Here is a 21,919-nt window from a genome sequence, read left to right on the forward strand (position 1 = left end):
GGATCCAGCTACCGCGGCGCCGCCATCTTGGTATCACATGACTCGAGCTGTCGTGCCGCGTGACCCGGAAGCGTCCGCGTCAACTTCCGAACCGGAGAGCTGCGTCTCCCGAGAGCGGAGCGGGAAGGCAGGGAAATAAGGCTGCCGCGCAGGGCGGCCTGGGAGTTGTAGTTCACGGGGCTGTGCGACTAGCGCTGGCGGAAGTGGCTGGAAGGCGGGCGGAAGTGGGTTGTGCGCGGGATCGCGGGCCTGCTGGAGATTCCCGGTTCCCGGGGCGGGCGCCACAGATGCGCTGGACTCTGGGATGATCTTTCCGGCGCTCCGCCGCGCTCTTCGGGGGCTGCCGCGGCCCGGTGCTCGGGCCCTGACTCGCGCTGCCATGGAGGTGGCCCTGCGAGGGGTGCGGAAAATCCTTTGCGTGGCCGAGAAGAACGACGCGGCCAAGGGCATAGCCGACCTACTGTCCGGCGGCCGCATGCGGCGGGTGAGGAGGTCCCCGGGCGGGCGGGACGGGGACGAGCGGCTGCTGCTCCCTCCGGGCGTCCCCGCCGTCGGGGCAGGGCGTCCGGGCGCCTGCTGCGACCGACGGGCGTTTAGAAACGGAGTTAATGTCTAGTTTGTTTGGAGAACTTGGGTCTGCGTTGCGCGGCGGCGGGTGCCAAGCCGGTCTGAGACGCGGAACCGCCGGCCGAACTCCCCCGGCTTGCTCTGGAGCCTGAGCGGTCGTCCGTCTGGGTGCATCCGACGGAGCGACCCGCCCGAGTGCCTGTCCCGCCGGGCGAGGTGGAGATCGGGTCTGTTCTGGACCACGGGAGGCGCAGAGGAGAGAGACGGTGAAAAGGTTTGGGAATGGGGTGACCGGAGGCCTTACAAGCTGTTCAGAACGCTCTCAGTTACAAAAGTGGGCCTCGAAATGGTTTTCTGGACATTTCTCAGCGCGCGGGTGGAAGTCCCTTGCTCTCTTTTCTCTTATATCTCAGGGTCCTCAGGCCTCTGCTTCTCGCCTGTAGGTGGTGGGAACTGGAGCAGAGGTTGTACGGGTGCTGGCTGACAGCATCACCTTTTCCCAGAGCTGAGTGTCCTGGTGACCAGCCCCAGACTATGCCGACTCAGGGCTCCAGGCTCCTTGAGACTGGCCTGTCTACACAGCTAACTTCCCTATCCTTCGGCCTCCGTTTAAGTGTCTCTTCTTCGGGGAACCTTTTCTTCACGTTTCTTTCCCCCAGAAGGGTCAGGGTGCAGTGTGATAAACTGTCACTGTGTCCCTTTCTACTTGGAAGGCACCTCCTGGTTACAGTTCCATAATGTGCTGTGCAAGTTGCTCATCTCATCCGAGTCCCCGCCCCACTTCCATGGACCCTGAGCTCCGAAGGAAAGAGCTGTGGCTGTTGGGTCCCCTACTGTATCCCTCATACCCAACATGTGTGTGGAGTACAGCAGGCCCTCAGTCAGCACTTCTGGGTGCACATTTGACCTCAGTCTTGAAGCTGTAAAAAGAGATGCAGTGAGAACCATATGTACAAAGGGTAACCACTGGCTTGAAACAGCTTGGCAAGTTCAAAACTGGAAAGATGAGAGTGTGGGGTGCTGGGGGAAGGAGCCAGTGGGCATAGCAAGAGAGGATGAGAGAGCCACGTGTTTCATGGGTGAGTATCAACTGTCTTGAAAGTACAGTTCATCAGTGTTCACTACACCCCCAGTTTTGTCCTCTATTTAGTTCCAGGTTTTATCACACATCAAGGGGAAATGCCGTAGCCATTAAGCAGTCACGCTCCTTTCCCCACTCTTCCCAGCCGCTGGGAGCCACTAATTAATCTGCCCTGCGTCCCCAAAGATGTGTCTGTTCTGGATATGTCATATGAAGAGATTCATGGCCTTTTGTGTCAGGCTTCTTCTGCTTAGCATTTTTGGAAGCTTCACGTTCTAGCGTGTGTTAGCACTGCATCTTTTTTTTACAGCTGAATAATAGTCCATTATATAGACAGATCATATTTTGTTTATCCTTTCATCAGTTGGTGGGCATTTGGGTTGGTTCCACCTTTTGGCTCTTGGAAATAGAGCTGCTGTAAACATTCACTTACACACAAATTTTCATTTGAATACCCGTTTTCAGTTCTTTGAGGTAAATTCCTAGCAGTGGTATTGCTGGGTCATAAGTTAATTCTATCTTTAACTGTTTGAGGAACTGCCAAACTATTTTCCACAGTGGCTGAAACATAATGTATTCTCTCCATTGATGGTCTAGGTTTTTCATATTATGTCAACACTTTTTCTTTTTTGAATTATCACTGTTCTGTATGCGTGCTAAGTTGCTTCAGTTGTGTTGTGTCTGAGTCTTTGCAAGTCCCTGGACCGGAGCCCTCCAGGCTCCTCTGTCCATGGGATTCTCCTGGCAACAATACTGGAGTAGGTTACCATGCCCTCCTCCAAAGGTTCTTCCCAACCCAGGGATTGAACTCCTTCTCTTAAGTTTCTTGCATGGGTGGGCGGGTTCTTTACCACTAGCACCACCTGGGAATCCCAGTTATCACCATCCTCAGTCAGTCTAGTCACTCAGTCGTGTCTGACTCTTTGTAACCCCATGGACTGCAGCATGCCAGGCCTCCCTGTCCATCACCAACTCCGAGAGTTTACTCAAACTCATGACCATTGAGTTGGTGATGCCATCCAACCATCTCATCCTCTGTCGTCCCCTTCTCCTCCCGCCTTCAATCTTTCCCAGCCTCACGGTCTTTTCAAGTGAGTCAGTTCTTTGAATCAGGTGGCCAAAGGATTGGAGTTTCAGCTTCAGCATCAGTCCTTCCAGTGAATATTCAGGACTGATTTACTTTAGGATGGACTGGTTGGATCTCCTTGCTGTCCAAGGGACTCTCAAGAGTCTTCTCCAACACCACAGTTCAAAAGCATCAATTCTTCGGTACTCAGCTTTCTTTATAGTTGAACTCTCAGTCTGTACATGACTACTGGAAAGCTTTGACTAGATGGACCTTTGTTGGAAAAGTAATGTCTCTGCTTTTTTTTAATATGCTGTTTAGGTTGACCATAACTTTTCTTCCAAGGAGCAAACATCTTTTAATTTCATGGCTGCAGTCATCTTCAGTGTGATTTTGGAGCCCCTCCAAAAAATAGTCTGTCACTGTTTCCCCATCTGTTTGCCATGAAGTGATGGGACCGGATGCCATGATCTTAGTTTTCTGAATGTTGAGTTTTAAGTCAGCTTTTTCACTCTCCTATTTCACTTTCATCAAGAGGCTCTTTAGTTCTTCTTTGCTTTCTGCCATAAGGGTGGTGTCATCTGCATATCTGAGGTTATTGATTTCTTCTGGCAGTCTTGATTCCAGCTTGTGCTTCATCCAATCCAGCATTTCTCATGATGTACTCTGCATATAAGTTAAATAAACAGGGTGACAATATACAGCCTTGATATACTCTTTTCCCGATTTGGAACCAGTCTGTTGTTCCATGTCTAGTTCTAACTGTTGCTTCTTGACCTGCATACAGATTTCTCAGGAAGCAGGTCAGGTGGTCTGATAGTCCCATCTCTTGAATTTTCCAGTTTGTTGTGATCCACACAATCAAAGGCTTTGGCATAGTCAAAACCATCACCATACTAGTGGGTGTGAAATATCTTGTGGTTTTAGTTAGTGCTTCTCAAGTGACTGATGACACTGAGCATCTTTTCATATGCTTCTTAGCCACTGTGTCACCTTTGAAGAAATGTCTGTCCATGTCTTTTGCCCAGCTTTGAGTTGTCTTTTTGTTACTGAGCTGTGAGTTCTTTTTATATTCAGGATACTAGGTCCTTCTTAGATGTATGACTTGCAGATGTTATCATCCATTCTGTGGGTGGTTTTCTCTGTTGATAGTGTTCTTTGATACAGAAAAGTTTAATTTTGATGAAGTCTAGTTTATCTAATTTTCCTTTTGTTGGTTATACTTTTACTATCATGTCTAAGAAACCATTGGCAAACTGAAGATCATGAAGGTTTGCCCCTGTGTTTTCTTCTAAGAGTTTTAGCTCTTATATTCAGGTCATTGATCCATTTTGGGTTAATTTTTCTGTGTGATGTAAAGTAACCTGTTTTGTGAAGTCTTTCCTCAGGCTCCTCTCCATCCATTTCTATCTCTGTTTCTAGATGCATTTTCACAGTTCTTGATGCTGGGGATCTCTGTCCTGGATCACGTCCTCCAGCTGCTTGTCCCTCTCTCCCGTGTGTCACTCTCTAAGACAGAGATGGGTCTGTTCACTTACTTAGCCGTCACACGGGTTTCTTCCCATGACGTAATCCCTGCCTTTCAGGGATGTAAATTCTGAAGGAGGAGCCCAGACATCCACACTCAGAGCTCAGAATCAGGGGATGGCCTTTGCAGCTTAGTAATAGAAAAGAATGGAAGTAACAAGTAACGGCACCAGGGGGTAAAATCAAGTTGTAGTTATGATAGGTAATTAGATACTCATCATGGAAAAAACTCGTATGTAGAAACATATATATGTTTGAGAGAAGTTCACGATTAAAATAAAATCTTTTCTTTCCTCAACAGTAGTGCTTAAACGGTAGTAACTACTGAAGATAGTTCAGAGAACATAAATGTGTATAAGCAGAGCAGCCCCACTTCCGACAGTAACCACTGTTAGTAACTCACAGATCTTTGAGGATTTATATTCAGAAGAAGTCCTGTAAATTCAGGGGCAGCAACGTTATCATTTCCTGCAGAGTGCTTAGAACAGGGACTGCTCTGGCGTCTGGGGGAAGTTTGTTTGTTTTCTCTAATTTTGATGACATGGATGGCTCTGCAGAGAGATCACTGAAGCCACCTTCTTGGTCTGTATACGCGGTTTTCTTCTTTCTCTAGGCTCCAGAACTCTGCTGGAATTTAAGCAGCCCACTCCTGAGCACCTCACCCAGACAATGGAATCATGCATAATTGAGAGCTGTCCTCAGCTGGGAATTTAGGGGAGTCGGTCAGGGGCAAGTTTGAATTGCCAGCAAAACGTTTTAGTTCCTCAGGACCGTCCGATGGCAGAGACTGCCTGGAAGAGCCTTGCCCTGGGGCACACACATCTTGTTAGACAGGTCATCCTCTGGAAGAGGATTAGAACACAGTTTCCAGACTGTTCCCAGGGGAGTGAGGACCATGGACACACACGACGGGGGCTGGGCTGGGGCCAGGCTGTTGGCTGGACTCAGCCTGTGGCAGCCAGAGAGCCTGGGCCTTGGTACGTATCAGAACCCATGCAGGAGTTTGTCTGAGAAGCTTTAATGCGTTCTTAGAAAGAGGTAGAAATGCTGCTGATTCAACTGTTTCTCTTCTCTGGACTAAACGGGCTTAACCAGCAGTTGCAGTTTGTAGGAAATGGCAACCCACTCCAGTATTTTTGACTGGAGAATCTCAGGGACAGAGGAGCCTGGTGGGCTGCGGTCTGTGGGGTTGCACAAAGTCAGACATGACTGAAGCGACTTAGCAGCAGCGGCACTAGACCCAGTGAACTCGAGTATCAGATATGAAAATAAATTCCCACTTTAAGTTTGCCATTGTGCCTTGAAGGGGTCTGCACTCATTCCATACAGAAAATTCGTGTGAGGCTGGGGGAGAATGTTCTAGACACAATCCTTCTTGGTGCTTGCAGGTTCCCAGAGTCCCACTTTGCCTGTGTCTTGTCTTCTGTGCTGTGTTGGTGTGAAACTCACACATGTAGTTACTTTTAATACCTTTCTGAAGGCTGGGATCTTCTCTGAGAGGGTCTCATTCACGGAAAAGTACAGCTAAGGAGGCGGGTGTAGGCTGGTTCCCAGCCCTGACTGGGACTCACAGCTTCGCTGGATTTCAAAGCCAGAGGGACCTTATAGATGACTTTACTCAGAATAAAGTGAGATTCAGAAAGGTGAATGACTTGCCCATGGTCCCCAGTTTATTGGTGCAGTTGTATGGCTGGGAAGTAGAGATGTGTGTGAAGAACAGAGAACTGATGAGACACGTCATAACCCTGTCTGGAGTAATTGTCACGTGATCTTGGACAAGTCCAGTCTCACCTGTAGAAACATGTTCACTGACCGCAGTGGACATGACCAGGTCCCTGCTTTTCCCTGAGTGTGGAGGGGCCACTTCACAAATGGGCCTAGTGATCTCGCCTCATATTTATCTCTAGGAAGTTCTGTTGCATTTTTAACATTCTGCAGGAGTTTGCTTGATCCTTATGTGAGGACTCAGTTTGTCTTTTATGTGCTTTATAGATTTTTTTCTATTTTTGTTTTGCTTTCTAGAGGGAAGGACTTTCAAGATTCAACAAGATCTATGAGTTTGATTATCATCTGTGTGGCCAGGTAGGTGCTGCAGGGCTTCTATCCTGTGGCTGAAGGGTGCTTTTGGATCCACGTACTGTCTTGCTGTACATTTCTTGGGGTGTTAGTGATGGCTGAAAAGAGAGCTTGTGTTTTAGAATTATTTAATCAAGGAAAATTAGCCTGACCATTGTAGACAATACAATGTCTTTTAAGAAAAACTGTTTCTATGACCTAAAGATCACTGGTGACAGGTTGTCATTTTATAATTCTCAAGGAAGTCTATTTTTTATAAAACATGGTCCCCACGTTAGCTGTCTATGACAAGAGACAAGCTAGTATACCGTCGTTTAAATATAAAAGGCATCATGGAGCCAGAATTAGAATGGTATTCATATCACTATGGCTTTGGCTTTGAAGAGCTGTATTTGTTTCTTTCTTTTCAATCTGCTGGTTTGGGGAGGGGGTGTGTGTGTGTGTCTGTCTGTCTGTCTGGTTTCACAGCAGAGCTGAGAGGAGGGTACAGAGGTTTCCCACACACACCCTGCCTCAACACAGCCCCCCAACAACCCCCTCGGATGGCACCTTTGTTACAGTTGACAGGATACATGAGATCATCTTTACCCAGAGTCCCAAGTTGACATTAGGGTTCACCCCGCTCTTGTGCATTCTGTGGGTTTGCATGAATGTGTACCTGTACCCACTGTTATGACCCCATGCAGAGTATTCTTACTGCCGCCAAAGCCCCTGTGCTCTGCCCATTCATCCTCCCTTCCCCCCACCCCCCGACAACCACTTTTTTTCTCTTTGATAGAAGTTATACAAGTTCCCTACTTTGACTTGGCAAATCTAATTGCTAAAAGGCTGATGTAAAGTGGATAACCAACAAAGACCTATTGTGTATCACGTGGAACTCTACCCAATATTATGTGCCAGCCTGCATGGGATGGGGCTTTGGCAGGGAAATGGATACACGTCTGTGTGTGGCTGAGTCCCTTCCCCGTTCACCTGAACTGTCACAACATTGTTAAATTGGCTGTACCCCAATTCAAAATAAAAAGTTTGACGTTTAAAGAAAAACAAGGCTAATGTGAATTTTGTCCTCATTCAGAACGTCACCATGGTAATGACCTCAGTCTCAGGACACTTGCTGGCCCATGATTTCCGGATGCAGTTTCGCAAATGGTCAGTTCAATCCCTGGGGGCAGAACATTCTGATTATTACAGTTACCTGTAAAGCATCACGGGAAGTCTGAGGCATGTCAGTGTTAGGTAACTTACAGCAGTAAGATGACTGAGTCCATTCGGCTACTGTAGCAAAACACAGGCAGTGGGTGTCTTGTGCAGGACAGAAACACATTTCTCCCACTTACAGAGGCCGGAGGTCGGAGTGCCGGGTGGTCTCGAGAGCCGGCCAGGGTCCTTTATAAGAGCTCAAGTGGCCTCCAGGAGGCCCCACCTTCTGGCAACGTCCCACAGTTGTTGGGATTCCAGCCTGTGAATCTAGGAAGACACAAACAGCAGATACCATGGCAGTGACCTAGGATTAACTTGTTTGCTGTGAATTTTCACCACATGCTTAGAATAAATACACACTTTCAGGTGTGTTCCCCAAAATACCCAGACCCCTGACCGAGCAGGGATTGAACCAGGGCTGTATAGTGAAAATGCCAAGTCCTAGCCACTGGACAACTCGGGAACTCTCCACCCAGACCTTGGGTTGCATTTACCCTGTTGCGGATATGCAGGAAAGAGCTCCAGAATTTCTTCTCAGCAGATCCTGTTAATCGCTAGGGGAAGTGCTTCTCCGAAGGTCGCAGTCTCACTCATGTCCTCTGGCTTTTTCTCGGGGCCTGTGTCTGGGGGGGACACACCACCAGGGCTCTGGGATGGCTTTCTCCCTCCTGCGCTGAGTTAGGATTTTGTGTTTTCCTTTCCAGGCAGAGCTGCAATCCTCTTGTCCTCTTTGAAGCAGAAATTGAAAAGTACTGCCCAGAGAATTTTGTAGACATCAAGGTAGGATCTTGGGAGACGCGTGGCCCTGCAGTTGAATAACCACCACGTAATTAAACGGAGAGATTTCTGTATTTTGATGGCATTAGAACTGAGGTTTTCCACTAAACAAGGCACCATGGTTTAAAACATTCCCGTCCATTCTGTAGAGGTGAAGCCACTTCGGCTAAGTGGCCTAGGGCCCGGGTGAGCGTTTTTGTGGACTGTGGCCGCCGAGGAGATCTTGGGGATGAGCGTGCTTCAGTCAGAGCAGCTCCTGCTGTCGCCGCACTGGAGGGAGAGCCTGCAGCCCCTGAGTGGCCATCTGGTCCTGAGCTCTGGTTTCTCAGGCTGTTGCGGCACCTGTCCTTGGTCCACTCCCGACTAGGGGCCCTTCTTGGGATGAATCTCAATTCAGGGTTGATTTTTTTTTTTTTTAACCCGGGACATGGTCAGAACTCCTAGAGCTGAAAGTGTGTTAGAGCCAAGTTTCAGGGCTCCTCACATGGGTGTCGTGATATAAACCCCGTCTTCTATGAGCTCCCGGGCAGGCTGGCTGCTCTGGTGACCTAGCCTCCTCAGTGCACCCGGTGGGGACAGGCCTCACCGAGCTGGCATCTCGAGGAGCCTCGGCAGCATTGGGCAGGTCCAGTGCAGAGCTGTCGGGTGGTCGCTCTGCAGGTCCTGCTCTTACCCTCTTATCCCAACCGGGCATTTCAGAAAACTCTGGAGCGAGAGGCCCGGCAATGCCAGGCCCTGGTGATCTGGACCGACTGTGACAGAGAGGGTGAAAACATTGGGTTTGAGGTCATCCACGTGTGCAAGGCTGGTGAGTATCTGAGGCCACAGTGGGTGGTGCTCAGCCCAGGTCACCCTGCCAGACTCACCAGCCGTGTGTCAGGGGCTCGGCCACCACAGCCCGGGGCTTGTTGCCTGTTTGGTCCAAGCTGTACGATACCTGGAAGTTAAATAACCATTGACATCCACTGAATGATTTCAGGTAAGTGAGAGGGTGACTTGAAGGCCACTGCTGGGCTTCAGAGTGGGGGTGCTTTTCCCTAAAGGCTCAAGACAGCAAGGGACATGGGCGTTCTCGTGAGGCTCACCAGGCTGCTTCAGCTGGTGGCTGAGATGCATTCAGCCCCCGTTTCTGACAGCTCTCAGCCTGGCCACCACAAGGCTTCCCTCTTAGGCGGCACGTGGCTAATTTAACTGAACCAGTGAAGCTGGACACCACAGCCTCTTGGACTGGTTCACCCCCGCCAGGGTTCAGGGTGGTTTGGGAGCAGCGAGCCCTTGTAACCAGCCCTGCCCTGTGCCCCTTTCGTTTCGCAGTGAAGCCCAGCCTACAGGTGCTGCGAGCCCGTTTCTCTGAGATCACTGCCCGTGCCGTCCAGACGGCATGTGAAAACCTCACGGAGCCCGACCAGAGAGTGAGTGACGCCGTGGATGTGAGGCAGGAGTTGGACCTGCGGATCGGTGAGGAGGGGGCTGTGGGGGTGGGGGGCCAGGGCTCGGGCGCGCATCCCCCTGTGACCTTGCCATCTGCGGTGTCTCCTTCCGTCCGTCCTCTCTGCCAGGGGCGGCCTTCACCAGGTTCCAGACGCTGCGGCTGCAGAAGATCTTCCCCGAGGTGCTGGCGGAGCAGCTTATCAGCTACGGCAGCTGCCAGTTCCCCACCCTGGGGTTCGTGGTGGAGAGGTTCAAAGCCATTCAGGCGTTTGTGCCGGAAGTCTTCCACAAGATCCGAGGTTTGGGCCAGGACCTGTGGGGCAGCTCGGCTGCTGGTCCAGGGGGTGGTTTGTGCCTTGCCATCTTTGCCCCCTTGTAATGTGTCTGAGGTGGCTCTTGCTCTCCCTGTGATGGGCCTCTCTCCCCAAGTCATGGCCTTCCTGTGTCCCCGACAGTGACTCATGACCACAGGGACGGCGTGGTGGAGTTCAGCTGGAAGAGGCATCGTCTCTTCAACCACACGGCGTGTCTCGTCCTCTACCAGCTGTGCATGGAGGTGAGAAGGTCTAAGAAGGTGGTGATCTGGGACGACTGTCCTGGGACTTCCCAAGCTGCTCTTCTCTGTCCTGTGTCCCATGGGACTGCAGTTGCCAGCGTGTATCTTGGGGCATTAGCTTTGGGCACCAGTAAGACCCCATGAAAACAGTTTTGATGTGGAAGGAAAGACTTGTAGAACTTTCAGGTGAAACCAGGAGTATTAATAAATGTGTAGCTGGAATCTGTCCCCAAACAGTGCACTCTCACCAGAGGCAGATAAGGACCCGCTAGGCCAGCCAGGAACCACAGATCCTGGAGCTGGAAGCTGGGGAACTGGGTAGAAGCAGGTCCTCTGCAGGCCCTGATAGCTGGGGAAGATGCTTGGCCGGTCACGGTGATGTCAGCTTTCCCTATCTTCCCAGGATCCCAGGGCGACGGTGGTAGAGGTCAGGTCCAAAGCCAAGAGCAAGTGGAGGCCTCAAGCTTTGGACACTGTGGTATGTTCTGGATGGGAGTTGGTGGGAGGAGCCCTGGCGTCCGTGGGGAGCACTGGCTTCTGCTGCAGAAGGTGCCCAGGGGCATCTGTCTTCCTGGTGCCATGCAGGAAGGAAACAGACCCCAGAGCAGGACCTGCTCGAGCAGCTAATAAACATGACGTAACTGCTCCGTGCAGGGTGTGGGGAACAAGCAGGGAGATAAGTCACCGACCCGTCCTTAGGTGGTTGCTGCCGCGGTTTTGGCGTTGTCCTCTGTTTTCCCTGTCTTTTTTAAGCGTTGTTATTGGAGTAGCTAGTTTTTTCTACCGAAGTGGAAAAGCATTTTCTTTGTTTCTGCAAAATCTGTGTAAACCTCGTTTTGTATACCCAGTTTTTGAACCTGCCCCCAAATAGGGCATCTCAAATTTTGTGACCCCAGGAAAAGCTGCCTAGCAGGATGTCTTAGGGTGCCGCTTCCCAGTCCCCACTCTCCAGGAGAGTCCAGGGTGTGTTCACTCTGAAGGTGGAGCCTGTGGGACAGCAGGGGCAGTGGGGGTTACAGGCTGTGTGCAGTGGACCTGAGTGCGTCATCCCTTGCTGGTTGACATGCTCAGACGTGTGGCCAGCATTGTTTTCAGAGGCCCCCCCCCCCCGCCCCGCCACCAAGGGACAGGATAGCTGGTGACCCCCTGAATGCCTGCACAGATGTTTGTCACCAGGGGAGGCCCCAAGATCTGGATGGTGTCCCCAGAGTGCAGGTCCCAGACTGCGGCAGCGGAATAAGTCCTTTAGCCATTGTTAGAAACGCAGTTCCTGGCCCCCCCGTCCAGCCCTCCTTGTCAGATCCCCTACTGCCTGTGCCTAGAAGTGTGTCCACTCCTGTACCCACTCATTTTGGCTTCTGCACTCAGAGCCCGACAGCCCCTGGGCGGTGGCCTGAATGCCCGACGGGCCCGGAATCCTTTCCCAGCACAGCCTTTTACATGTGTGTGACGCAGCCAGGGTGATGGCCGAGGGGTGCTGAAGAAGAGGGTGTGGATGTTGTGTTCTCTGACCCATGCTCTGCCACACGTCTGACAGGAGCTGGAGAAGCTGGCATCTCGGAAGTTGAGGATAAATGCTAAGGAAACCATGAGGATTGCAGAAAAGCTCTACACCCAAGGGTAAGCCTGAGTGCTCATTTGGGAAGAGAGTCTGATGCATCTAAATCAGGGTGAAGCATCTTAGAACTTGAGCTCGTGGGGAAGCCAGACTGTCTAGATGTCACCAGCTCTCCATGGAGAGATTTTGGCCTTGTCTTTTTTTCTGATGGAAAAGGCATGTCAGAGTCACTTACAACCTAAAATAGAAACCCACAGAGTATGTTCAGATCCCGCTGCTGACCTCTCATAGACGGGCCACGGGGACCCTGGCAGGGGCACATTTGGCGCTTATGTGCCTGTGGGAGGGCGGGGCTGGAGTGGGCGGCCTGGAACCAGCTCTGACCCCTGGGAGTGACCCACAGGAGTGCCTGCTGCTCCTCCCCTTGGGACCTCGTCTCGGGACTTCCCCAGCGTTGGGCACCACAATTCTTGGATCAGACGGGCTGCTACTGGGGTCACCAGTGTCCTTAGGTCAGTTCAGTTGTTTCTCGACCACTTCAGCTGTTTCTCATTGTGTGTGTTTGGCCTTCTTTAGGTACATCAGCTATCCTCGAACTGAAACGAACATTTTCCCCAAAGACCTAGACCTGTCGGCACTGGTGGAGCAGCAGATCCCAGATCCACGCTGGGGGGCCTTTGCTCAAAACATTCTAGAGCGCGGTGGCCCCACCCCACGCAATGGAAATAAGTCTGACCAAGCGCACCCTCCCATCCACCCCACCAAATACACTGACAGCCTGCAGGTGGGTATTCCTGGCCGACTGCCGCGGGACCCACAAGGTCGTCAGGGCTCAGGCCTGGGTTCAATCTGCTCTGTGGGCTCTGACTTCAGGAACAGCGTGACTGAAAATTTGTCTTCACTGTGGGGAAGAGATGTCATATCAACACTCTTCCCACAGTCTGCGCCTGGTTTCACTGAGGGATCCCACAGGGGCTGTGGCCCATCCAGGCCCTGCCGCACGCTGTCCCCTCCCTCCACTGCTTCCCTGACCCTCCCGCGGACCAAGCGGCCCTTCGCTGAGCCGTCACACAGCCTCCACCTTCTCCCCCCGAGACCGGGCTGGTCGTGCAGCATGATGTCTGATGGTCGTGTGCTTGTGCTGTATTTGCTGGGTTTGCTTTGAAGGATTGTATTCGACAGTCGTTTGCACAGTGGCTGTGTGTGTGGATGTCACGTCTCCCTTGCAGATGTCCTTAGAGGAGGATTTGGGATCTGAGTGGGAATGTCTTACAGGCTCCTGCCAGGGGGCCTCACTGTGTCTCTAGTTACTGGAAGGGCAGAGGTTGCCGTGAACCCTGTGCTTATGGTAGGTCTGGGGCTGCCTGAGTGTCTTCACTCTGCATGTCCTGCATACACGGGCCCTCTTGGAAACTTGCTTTCACCTTTTTTCCTGCTCAGACAGGCTTTACATCAGAGGAGTTGGTTTCCAGTCTTGAGGGAAGGGGACTCCACTTGTGAAGTGTATGGGCCTGAATCAACAAGCAGCGGGGATTTGCCTGCCCTGCACAAGGGTGTGGAGCTCTGGGCTGGGAGGCAGCACTGGCCAGACAGCGTCTGGAGGAGCTTGGGTTCCTCTTCTGCCCGCAGGGGGATGAACAGCGACTGTACGAGCTCATCGTCCGCCACTTCCTGGCCTGCTGCTCCCAGGATGCCCAGGGCCAGGAGACCACTGTGGAGATCGACATCGCGCAGGAGCGCTTCGTGGCCCATGGCCTCATGATCCTGGCCCGGAACTATCTGGATGTGTACCCGTATGATCGCTGGAGTGACAAGGTGATGCATCTGGGCGGGGGACCGTCCTAGTCCTGGCTCAGGCCAGGTGGGCTGACCGTTGCGTCTCTGCCCCTGTAGACCCTCCCTGTCTACGAGGAAGGCACCTACTTTCAGCCCAGCACTGTGGAGATGGTGGACGGGGAGACCAGTCCCCCCCAGCTGCTCACCGAGGCTGACCTCATTGCCCTCATGGAGAAGCACGGCATTGGTCAGTAGCTGGTCGTCATGGGAACTGGTACTTCTTAGCTGAAGGGAGGCCGTCTTCTCCTCCGTACTTTGTAGCTGAAGGGTGGCTCAGGAGCAGTGAAGAACTTGCCTCAGGGCACAGAGTGTGTCAGCCGTGAACCCCTGGGTCCAGGTGACGCCACAGTTGGCACCCTTGGCCGCAGCCCTGTGCGTCCACATGTGGACACAGGTGCTCCCCATCACTCGGGCTCACCTGGGCCACGCTGACCAGTGTTCTTGGCCCTCACAGGGATTTGTTGGGTTTTGTTTTACATTTAGCAAGGTACCAACGTTTAAAACTGAAGACCCACTTAAAAACGGGTACCTTCATCTTCAGGAGCATCAGGGGTTGGCAGCTTGGCAGCCAAGAGTGGTGGTGGTTTTCTGGCACTAACGCTTGGCTTTGTTCACCTGCTCAGCACGTGCAGGGCCCCTGTGCGATCTGAGTCTGCCTCTTGGGTTCTCCATGGATGACCACCTGCTTAGCTTCTGTTAAAGTATTTCCCGTAGCTGTATAAAACTCAGATTTTTTTTTTTTTTTTAAGAAACTGGGCCAGAATACTTTTTCCCATTAGTCCTGTGGCCCAGGCTTTACAGGTGGGTCCCTTGTGACTGACCTGCTGCCCGTCAGTTTTCACAGCTCTAAGGGCAGCTGAGTCCAGGGCAACCAGCGCCACAAGGGGTGGGGTTATAGGGAGAGGTGGAGCGGGGCAGGGCCCCAGCCCTCACTGCAGAGGGAGGTGGGGGAGGAGCTTACAGGGGTTTACAGAGGGACGTGACTGCTGGAGTGAGTCGGTGTGAAGGAGAGGTGAGGTTGCTGACGAGGCTTCTGCACGGCTGGCTCTGAGTGGAGGTGTGTCCCCTGGAGTAGGAAGTCAGGCAGAGGAAGGGGCCTGTGGGCCTGGGGGCTAAGGATGAGCCTGAGTGACAGGAGTGGCCTGCAGGTACGGATGCCACGCACGCCGAGCACATTGAGACCATCAAGGCCCGGATGTATGTTGGGCTTACACCAGACAAGCGCTTTCTCCCTGGGCACCTGGGCATGGGGCTCGTGGAAGGTGAGGAGCTGGGGGCTTTGGGGGTGGTGGTCATGAAGCCCCACAGTGTATCCAGGCCACACGACACCACTCTTATCCACAGGCTATGACTCCATGGGCTACGAGATGTCCAAGCCTGACCTGCGGGCCGAGCTGGAGGCTGACCTGAAGCTCATCTGCGAGGGGAAGAAGGACAAGCTGGTGGTCCTGCATCAGCAGGTGCAGAAGTACAAGCAGGTGTTCATCGAAGCTGTGGCCAAAGCCAGGAAGTGAGTGCTGGGTGGCCCGCTAGGTCCTGGGGATGGGCTCCGTGCACTGTGGCCTTGCCGGGCACTCGGCCCGCCTGCAGTCTCCCCTCTCTCCTCGCCTCTTTTGGCTCCTCACCTCGGAGCCTTGTCAGCCTCGCAGCCGCAACCAGGAGGGTCTGGTCCAGTCGTTCTGGGCTTTAGACACGCCATCTCCATCCCATCCTGAGTTAGCAGGTGGCGGTTTGCTTGTGGGTGCACCAGGTGTGGGCGTGTGCCCTGTTTTCTTGGGCCTTCGGGGGTGCCCATCGCCGGTAGCGTGTCTATGTATTCTGTTGGAAATAACACATTTTTTTACCCCACGCCAATTTTGAAAAGAAATGCATGAGCCATTTAGACTTGATTCCAGACCAACTCGAGTGTGTGCGTGGCCTAAGGTCTGCTTGCTATGGGGCAGGTGGTGAGGCAGGGGCACCTGCCTGCAGTTGGATTACTCCCAGGAGCGGCCACCTCGGGAGCAGGCCGAGTGGCCCACACCGCCCCATTTGTGGGAGAATGCTGTGTGAGTCACACGGGCATGGTGGGTGCCTAACTTGAAATGCTCTCCGTTTTCTTCAGGTTGGACGAGGCCTTGTCCCAGTACTTCGGGGCGGCTGCAGAGGTGGCCCCACAGGAAGCCCTGCCGGCTGTGTCCGAGCCCATCAGGAAGTGTCCACAGTGCGGCCGGGACATGGTTCTCAAGACCAGGAAGAGCGGCGGGTCGGTGTCTGGCTATGCCTCACCCTCACCCCCGCCCGGGACCCAGTACTGCCATGCAGGCCCATCCTTTGGTTCTGTGTCCTGTTTAAAAGCAGGCCTGCTTCACCAGTTCCCGGACCTGGTGCTGGTGCTGAAATGGTGGCCTCAGAGGTGTGAGGCCTCGTGGGAATTGAGGGCTGGTGGAGGCAGGGCTTGTCCCCCGGGGATGGACAATGCTCCATGTGTTGACGGTGGCACAGGCCTCCTGATCAGTGACCCACTGAGCCCGTCTGCTCCTCACAGAGCTGCAGGAGGGTGAGGCCTGCATTCTTTGAGGCGCGTCCAGCTCGGGGCTCGGAGGTCACCCTGGGCAGCCAGGCCCCACTTCAGTCTGGGCGCTGGTGGCGGCTTAGTGGTTTCTTATCAGGAGACAGCATCAGCAGTGATTGAGGGGGTTTCAGGGATACAAGTACAGGCTGGGCCTCCCATCACTTGGTGTCACGGACCGTGTCTCCAGAAGCTTGAGTATCACCTGTGATCAGACAGAAGTGTCTCCACCGATGGCACCGTCCCAGGGTCAGGGATGCCCATCTGACCCGGCCTTGCTCCCCAGGTTTTACCTCAGTTGCACGGGCTTCCCTGAGTGTCGGTCGGCTGTCTGGTTCCCAGACAGCGTGCTGGAGGCCAGCAGGGATGCGAGCGTGTGCCCAGTGTGTCAGCCACGCCCCGTTTACAGGTGAGATGGATGCCCAGGACTGGTCCTTGGACCTTTGGTCACATGTCAGAAATCACAAGGATCTCAAAGAACTTATGTTTATGGAGATTTACCACATTTTCAAAGTGAAAGCAGGTTTTAAAATATTTGTTAATTTGTAACAATTGCATACTAACAGATAGGTCTTTAGGATAAAATTTATTTATTTTCAAAGCAAAAAAATGAGAACAGGTTGTGTTGCGATGTTGCCAGAGTAACATCTGGCTTAACAGTAGAACAGAGCCCGCGTGCTGCTGGGCGCCATTACCAAGCCATACACCAAGAGGCCCTGGACCTTGCTGCACTGGGGCCCGAGGACGGGCACTTTTCAGAGGCACCTTGGTGTGGGCGGTTGACTGGGTCCTAGGGCTCACCCCCCGCCAGCCCCCTCCTTCCTCTTGTGATGACTGGAGGGCCAGGTGGCTGTGCCTTATGTGGCTTCCCTGGGGTGGGGGTGTGGGACAGCCCCCTGTGGACCCAGGGGAAGACTCTTAACCCAAGGATTGAGTGCCTTGTCATCTTCTATCCTCACAGATTGAAGTTCAAGTTTAAACGAGGCAGCCTGCCCCCAACCATGCCCCTGGAATTTGTTGGCTGCATCGGCGGGTGTGACGAGAACCTGAGGGAGATCCTGGCCCTCAGATTCTCACAGGGCGCCCCCCGAGTCGGCCAGCCCGCCAGCCAGACCTCTGGCTACCTGCAGGCTAGCCAGTCCCTGAACAGAATGGACAGTGGCCAGCAGGGCCAGCCCCGGCCCCCTGTCACCAGGCCCTCGAAGGCTTTGACCAGGACGCTGCCCCCACCCGCCGTTGAGAGCGAGAGCAACTCGGTGACCTGCAACTGTGGCCAGGAGGCCCTGCTGCTCACCGTCCGGAAGGAGGGGCCCAACCAAGGCCGCCAGTTCTACAAGTGCAGCGGCGGGGGCTGCAGCTTCTTTCTGTGGGCTGACAGCGGCCACCCGGGAGCCGGGCCTCCCTCCTCAGCGTCCAGACCTCCAGGCGGCCCCCTGGGACGCCCACCGGGCTCCGGGACTCTCCTGGGCGGGTCCAGCAGGTCCGGCAGTGGTGGCAGCGCTGGCGCGTCCTGCCTTTGTGGCCAGCCGGCTGTCACACGCACCGTGCAGAAGGAGGGGGCCAACCAGGGCCGCCAGTTCCACACATGTGCCCAGCCCCGTGAGCAGCAGTGCGGCTTCTTCCAGTGGGTGGATGAGAACGTGGCCCCAGGTGAGGGGGTGGGGCTGCCCTCCCTACCAGGACTTCACACCCGCGAGGTCACGGGCAGCCTGCTCTGCCCAGGCAGATGCCCCGGCACTGAACAGCACTCCACGCACAGCTGCTCTTGTCTCCGTTGGGTGGTGGTTGTGCTCGTGCCTCCCAGACAGGGACCATGAGGCCCACACTGGCCACGTGGCCTGTTGGGATCCCCACAGCCGGGCCTGACCTGGGAGCCCTTCCGACCTTTGTGAAGCTGGCAGGGTCTGTGTCGGGGCCTGGTGTAGTAAGACAGAAGCCCTCCCTGACGTTTGGAACCTGCCCCAGGTTATGCAGTTTGGGTCGGCCCCCTGCAGATGGGTGTGGGGAGAACCACTGCCTGGACGGAGGGTCAAGGTAGATGAGGTACCTGAAGGTACCTGGCCATCCTGGGACACGGCAGATACCTGGTTGTGTGTCTGAGAGAGACCAAATGGCCTTGTGGTGAGCCCGGTTGTATGTCCTTGAACCACTGGGTGTGGTTTCTCGGCCTGTTTCCTCAGTAAGATAGGGTCCTTCTCCGTTTCCCTTGTTCCTGTTAACCTACAGCTGTGATCCTGACACATATGTGGCAGGTCTGCACACACAGAGCCCAGAGCCTGGGTAGAGGCCAGGGGTTGGAGACACCACTGTTCCAAGGGACCCACATCTGCCTTGTAGGCAGCAGTCTGTCTGTAGGAGGCATCAGGGCTGGACCACCTCCTGTATGGCGGGCATCAGGGTCTCCTGTTGGGAGGAGGTGGTATCTTTGGTCCTGGGTGACAGGGAAGTCCATGCTGTGAGGCTCCTGAGGGACGGGGAGGGTCCAGAGCTTGGGCTTCTCGCATGGCAGATGGAAGCAAGTGTTGGTTACAGCCGGCTTGTCTTTGTTGCATCCACACGCGATGAAGCGGCTTTCCTAATAGGTCCCCGTCTCTGCCCATGAGGTGACATGGGCCCCTAACCGAGACCATGGTGGCAAGGCTCTTGGAGGGCATTCCCGTCTGCACTCAGCAACCTCCCATTCTCCCCACAGGGACCTTCGGAGGCCCCCTCTGGCCAGGAAGCAGGGGAGGAACCCAGGGGCTGGAGGCCAGAAGCAAAAGGGCTCGGGCCGGCTCCTCAGACACAGGGTCTGCAGCCAAGAAACCCCGGAAGTGCAGCCTTTGCCACCAGCCTGGACATACCCGTCCCTTCTGTCCTCAGAACAGATGAGGCAGCATCAGGCTGAGGGGGCCACCTGACCTTCTTCCCCGCCCTTATGTCTTAGGAAGCAAGTTGTTTCTCAGGGGCCACCAGCGGCTCTTGGGGTTTGGCCTGTGTGTTGAATCCAGGCCCAGATCTCTCTCTCTGCTGGACAGTGGCCCTGTGTGCGGGACCCAGGAACAGCCGTGTCTACGGCTGAGAAGCCACAGAGGCTGCCTTCTGTGACTCACAGGGGCTGTGCTGTCAGCGCCTTGGTGGAGATTGGCCCTGTCTGCAAGGGGCTTCCATCCACAGATGGCCTGAGAAAGGGTGGGATGCCAGGGAGAGACTCCTGTTTGGAGGTTGTGTCTGCGGAAGGTTTTTGCCTCTTTATTAAGAAGCTGCAGCCAGGACACCCCACAGCTCAGGTGCCTCAGTTAAGAATCCAGCCCCTTGACCCTGGCAGGTGATGGTGTAGTGTCTGGGGAAGTTTGGCAGGACACTGGGCAGTGTTGACCTCCCTGGCCTCCCCTAGCTCCACCACTGTCCTTTGGGGCAGAGAAGAACTGGTGCACATGCTGCTGTTCCGGCCTCCCAAGAACCATGGAGCTGAGCGGGAGTCGGTGGACTTTGCTCTGCAGCTCAGATGATAAGCAGGAGTAAGCTGAGCATGACTGAGTTGTATGGCTGGTGAAGCAGCAACCTGTTCTGGGACTCCTGTCCCCAAACACTTCCTTCAGAGCAGCCCTCGCACTGGGACTGGACAGCGGGCTGTGCAGAATTGCTCCTGGAGCGTCTGGTTGCTGGGTGTTGGTCTTAGCCCAATGGCCCAGCCCACTCTGTCCCTTTGGTTTTCACCTGGGCTGACCATCTCACGTGAAGAGCCACGGCCCCCTCTGCTTCCCTCTCGGCGCCTTGTCTCCTGCGGTGGCCCTCATGGTCATGCATCGGTGCCTTGGGTGTTTTTCTGACTGAGCTAGTCTGCCGTGTTCACTTGTCATCAGTTGATGGACACGGGGGTGTTTCCACCATCTGGCTATTGGGAGCATTATAGCTGTGAACTTCTGTGTGCAAGTTATTTGAACACCTGTATTTTGGGGGATCCACACCTAAGAGTGGGGTTGCTGGGTCATTTAATTCTATGCACTAAGCTCTCCACAGCAGCTGCACCATTTTACCTTCTCACCAGAGTTCCCCTTTCTCCACATCCTTGCTATCGTGTCCTTGCTCATATTGCCATCCTCGTGGGCCTGAGGTGGTATCTCGTGGCTTTGACTTGCATATTCCCAGTGACCATTGATGGGCATGCTTTCACCACTCACGTGGCCTTTCATGTTTCTTTGGAGAAATGAAAGGTCTTTTCAAGACCTTTGCCTGTTTTTCAGTGGGGTGGTTTGTGCTTTTGCTGTGGCTGCAGTCTCTCCATGGGGAGCCCCTGTGCCCACCAGGACCAGAATTGCTGGGTGGGACTGGGGGGTCCTGGGCTGGGCCTTCACAGGGTGGTTGGGTTCTGGGCGCAGGGTTGCTGTTAGCCCAGGTGGTGAGACCATCACACACAGATGGGCGGACACTGTGAGGGAGCGTTACACACAGGCCTCCCAGGACACTGGGCAGAGGCCCCGCTACCCTCAGGGTGCATTGGCCACCTTCCCCCCCAGACCTGTGTTTCGGGTTCCCGAGCTGCGTCTGTGTTCAGCTCACAGGTGGGAGGGGCCTGCTCCGCAGGGCAGGGGTGCACCATCCTGTCTCCACCAGTATTCATGCTGCGCAGGGGTGCAGGGTTGGCCTGGAAAGTTCCCTGAGGTCATACAGGCAGGCGAGCCTGAGGCCCATGAGCTGAACTGCTGGCTCAGGAAGTGGGTGGCTTTGCTGAGAATACTCGGAGCAGCGTCCAGGCCCTGTGGTAGCCTTGGGAGCACTGGGCTGGTGACACCAGCTTTGGTGTCTGTCCTCAGTGAACTGAGTGCCACCAAACGGTCATGTTACTGGGGTTTTTAACTTTTTAATTTTTTTAAATTTGGACAGTATTTAAAAGACTTTCCTGATTATAAAAGAATACACTTAAAAATGGCAATGCGTCAGATGTATGTGACTTAAACCAGGCTGAAGGCTGCTCATCCTGGAGGGGACCAGGCTGGGGGCAGCAGTGGTCCTGGATTAGAGGCGAGGGCTTCCCCCTCCCATCCGGCTCCAGCCTGGCCTGTCAGGGCCCTTGGACCTTGACTACAACCCCATCTGGAGGCTTGGTGAGATCCCCAGGGACCTGAGTTGTGGATGTGCCTAGCAGGCCACAGTCCAGCCTCAGCGAGAGAGTGCCCATGCAGACTTCCATCAGGGCTTTTTCTGTTTAGTAATTGCTCAGCCTGAAACCCCTGGCTGGGTTGGCTCTGGATGTGATGCACTGTCCTGAGGGGTTGCTCGCAAGTTAATCCATGAAAGGACTTATCTCGTCTGGACAGACTTTGCGGAGGCCCCCAACTTTGACGGACACTGGACTGTCTGTCTTGGTCACTGGTTTGAGGGCGCTTTGCTCTGTGCCAGCACTGGGTTAACACCCCACCTTGACCTGTGAAGTAGGTATTCTGGAACCCTCATCTTACAGGGAGGAGGCCAAGGCCACCCCACCCCCAGCCTGTCCTGTTGCTACCATCATAGTTGCTCACCGCCGAAGGCACTCAGGCCAAGCAGCTCCTGAACCATGTGACCTAACAGCGCTTGGGGAAACCAGTCTCCTGCCCTCTGCCTCTCCAGAGCCACTGAGCCCATGGGAACACCTGGGAGGCAGGCCCTCCTGATCCGCAGAGGCCACTGGCCCTGCAACCAGAGTGCCCAAGAGCACCTCCAGCCTTGTC

General features: G+C 54.2%; 1 protein-coding gene across 2 annotated transcripts; it reads left to right on the forward strand.

Moving 5' to 3' along the window:
• The first annotated feature begins 253 nt into the window (after positions 1–253).
• On the forward strand, positions 254–21,073 carry TOP3A (DNA topoisomerase III alpha). Of its 2 annotated transcripts, XM_068976614.1 has the most exons (19): positions 254–484; positions 6,264–6,323; positions 7,393–7,466; positions 8,222–8,297; positions 8,994–9,102; positions 9,609–9,752; positions 9,854–10,024; positions 10,181–10,281; positions 10,685–10,759; positions 11,819–11,901; positions 12,416–12,623; positions 13,469–13,654; positions 13,733–13,862; positions 14,824–14,937; positions 15,020–15,185; positions 15,780–15,920; positions 16,513–16,635; positions 17,188–17,876; positions 18,919–21,073. In XM_068976614.1, exons 1-19 carry the CDS (start codon positions 305–307, stop codon positions 19,095–19,097), a joined length of 3,009 nt encoding a protein of 1,002 aa, XP_068832715.1. In that variant the 5' UTR covers positions 254–304; the 3' UTR covers positions 19,098–21,073. The 2 variants fall into 2 exon arrangements, with proteins under 2 accessions (XP_068832715.1, XP_068832716.1); XM_068976615.1 differs by lacking the exons at positions 254–484; positions 6,264–6,323; positions 7,393–7,466; positions 8,222–8,297 and having other exon boundaries at positions 9,033–9,273.
• The last annotated feature ends 846 nt before the right edge of the window (positions 21,074–21,919 follow it).

The sequence above is a fragment of the Capricornis sumatraensis genome, chromosome 8 (assembly GCF_032405125.1).
Source record: "Capricornis sumatraensis isolate serow.1 chromosome 8, serow.2, whole genome shotgun sequence".
In the NCBI taxonomy this organism is placed as follows: domain Eukaryota; kingdom Metazoa; phylum Chordata; class Mammalia; order Artiodactyla; family Bovidae; genus Capricornis; species Capricornis sumatraensis.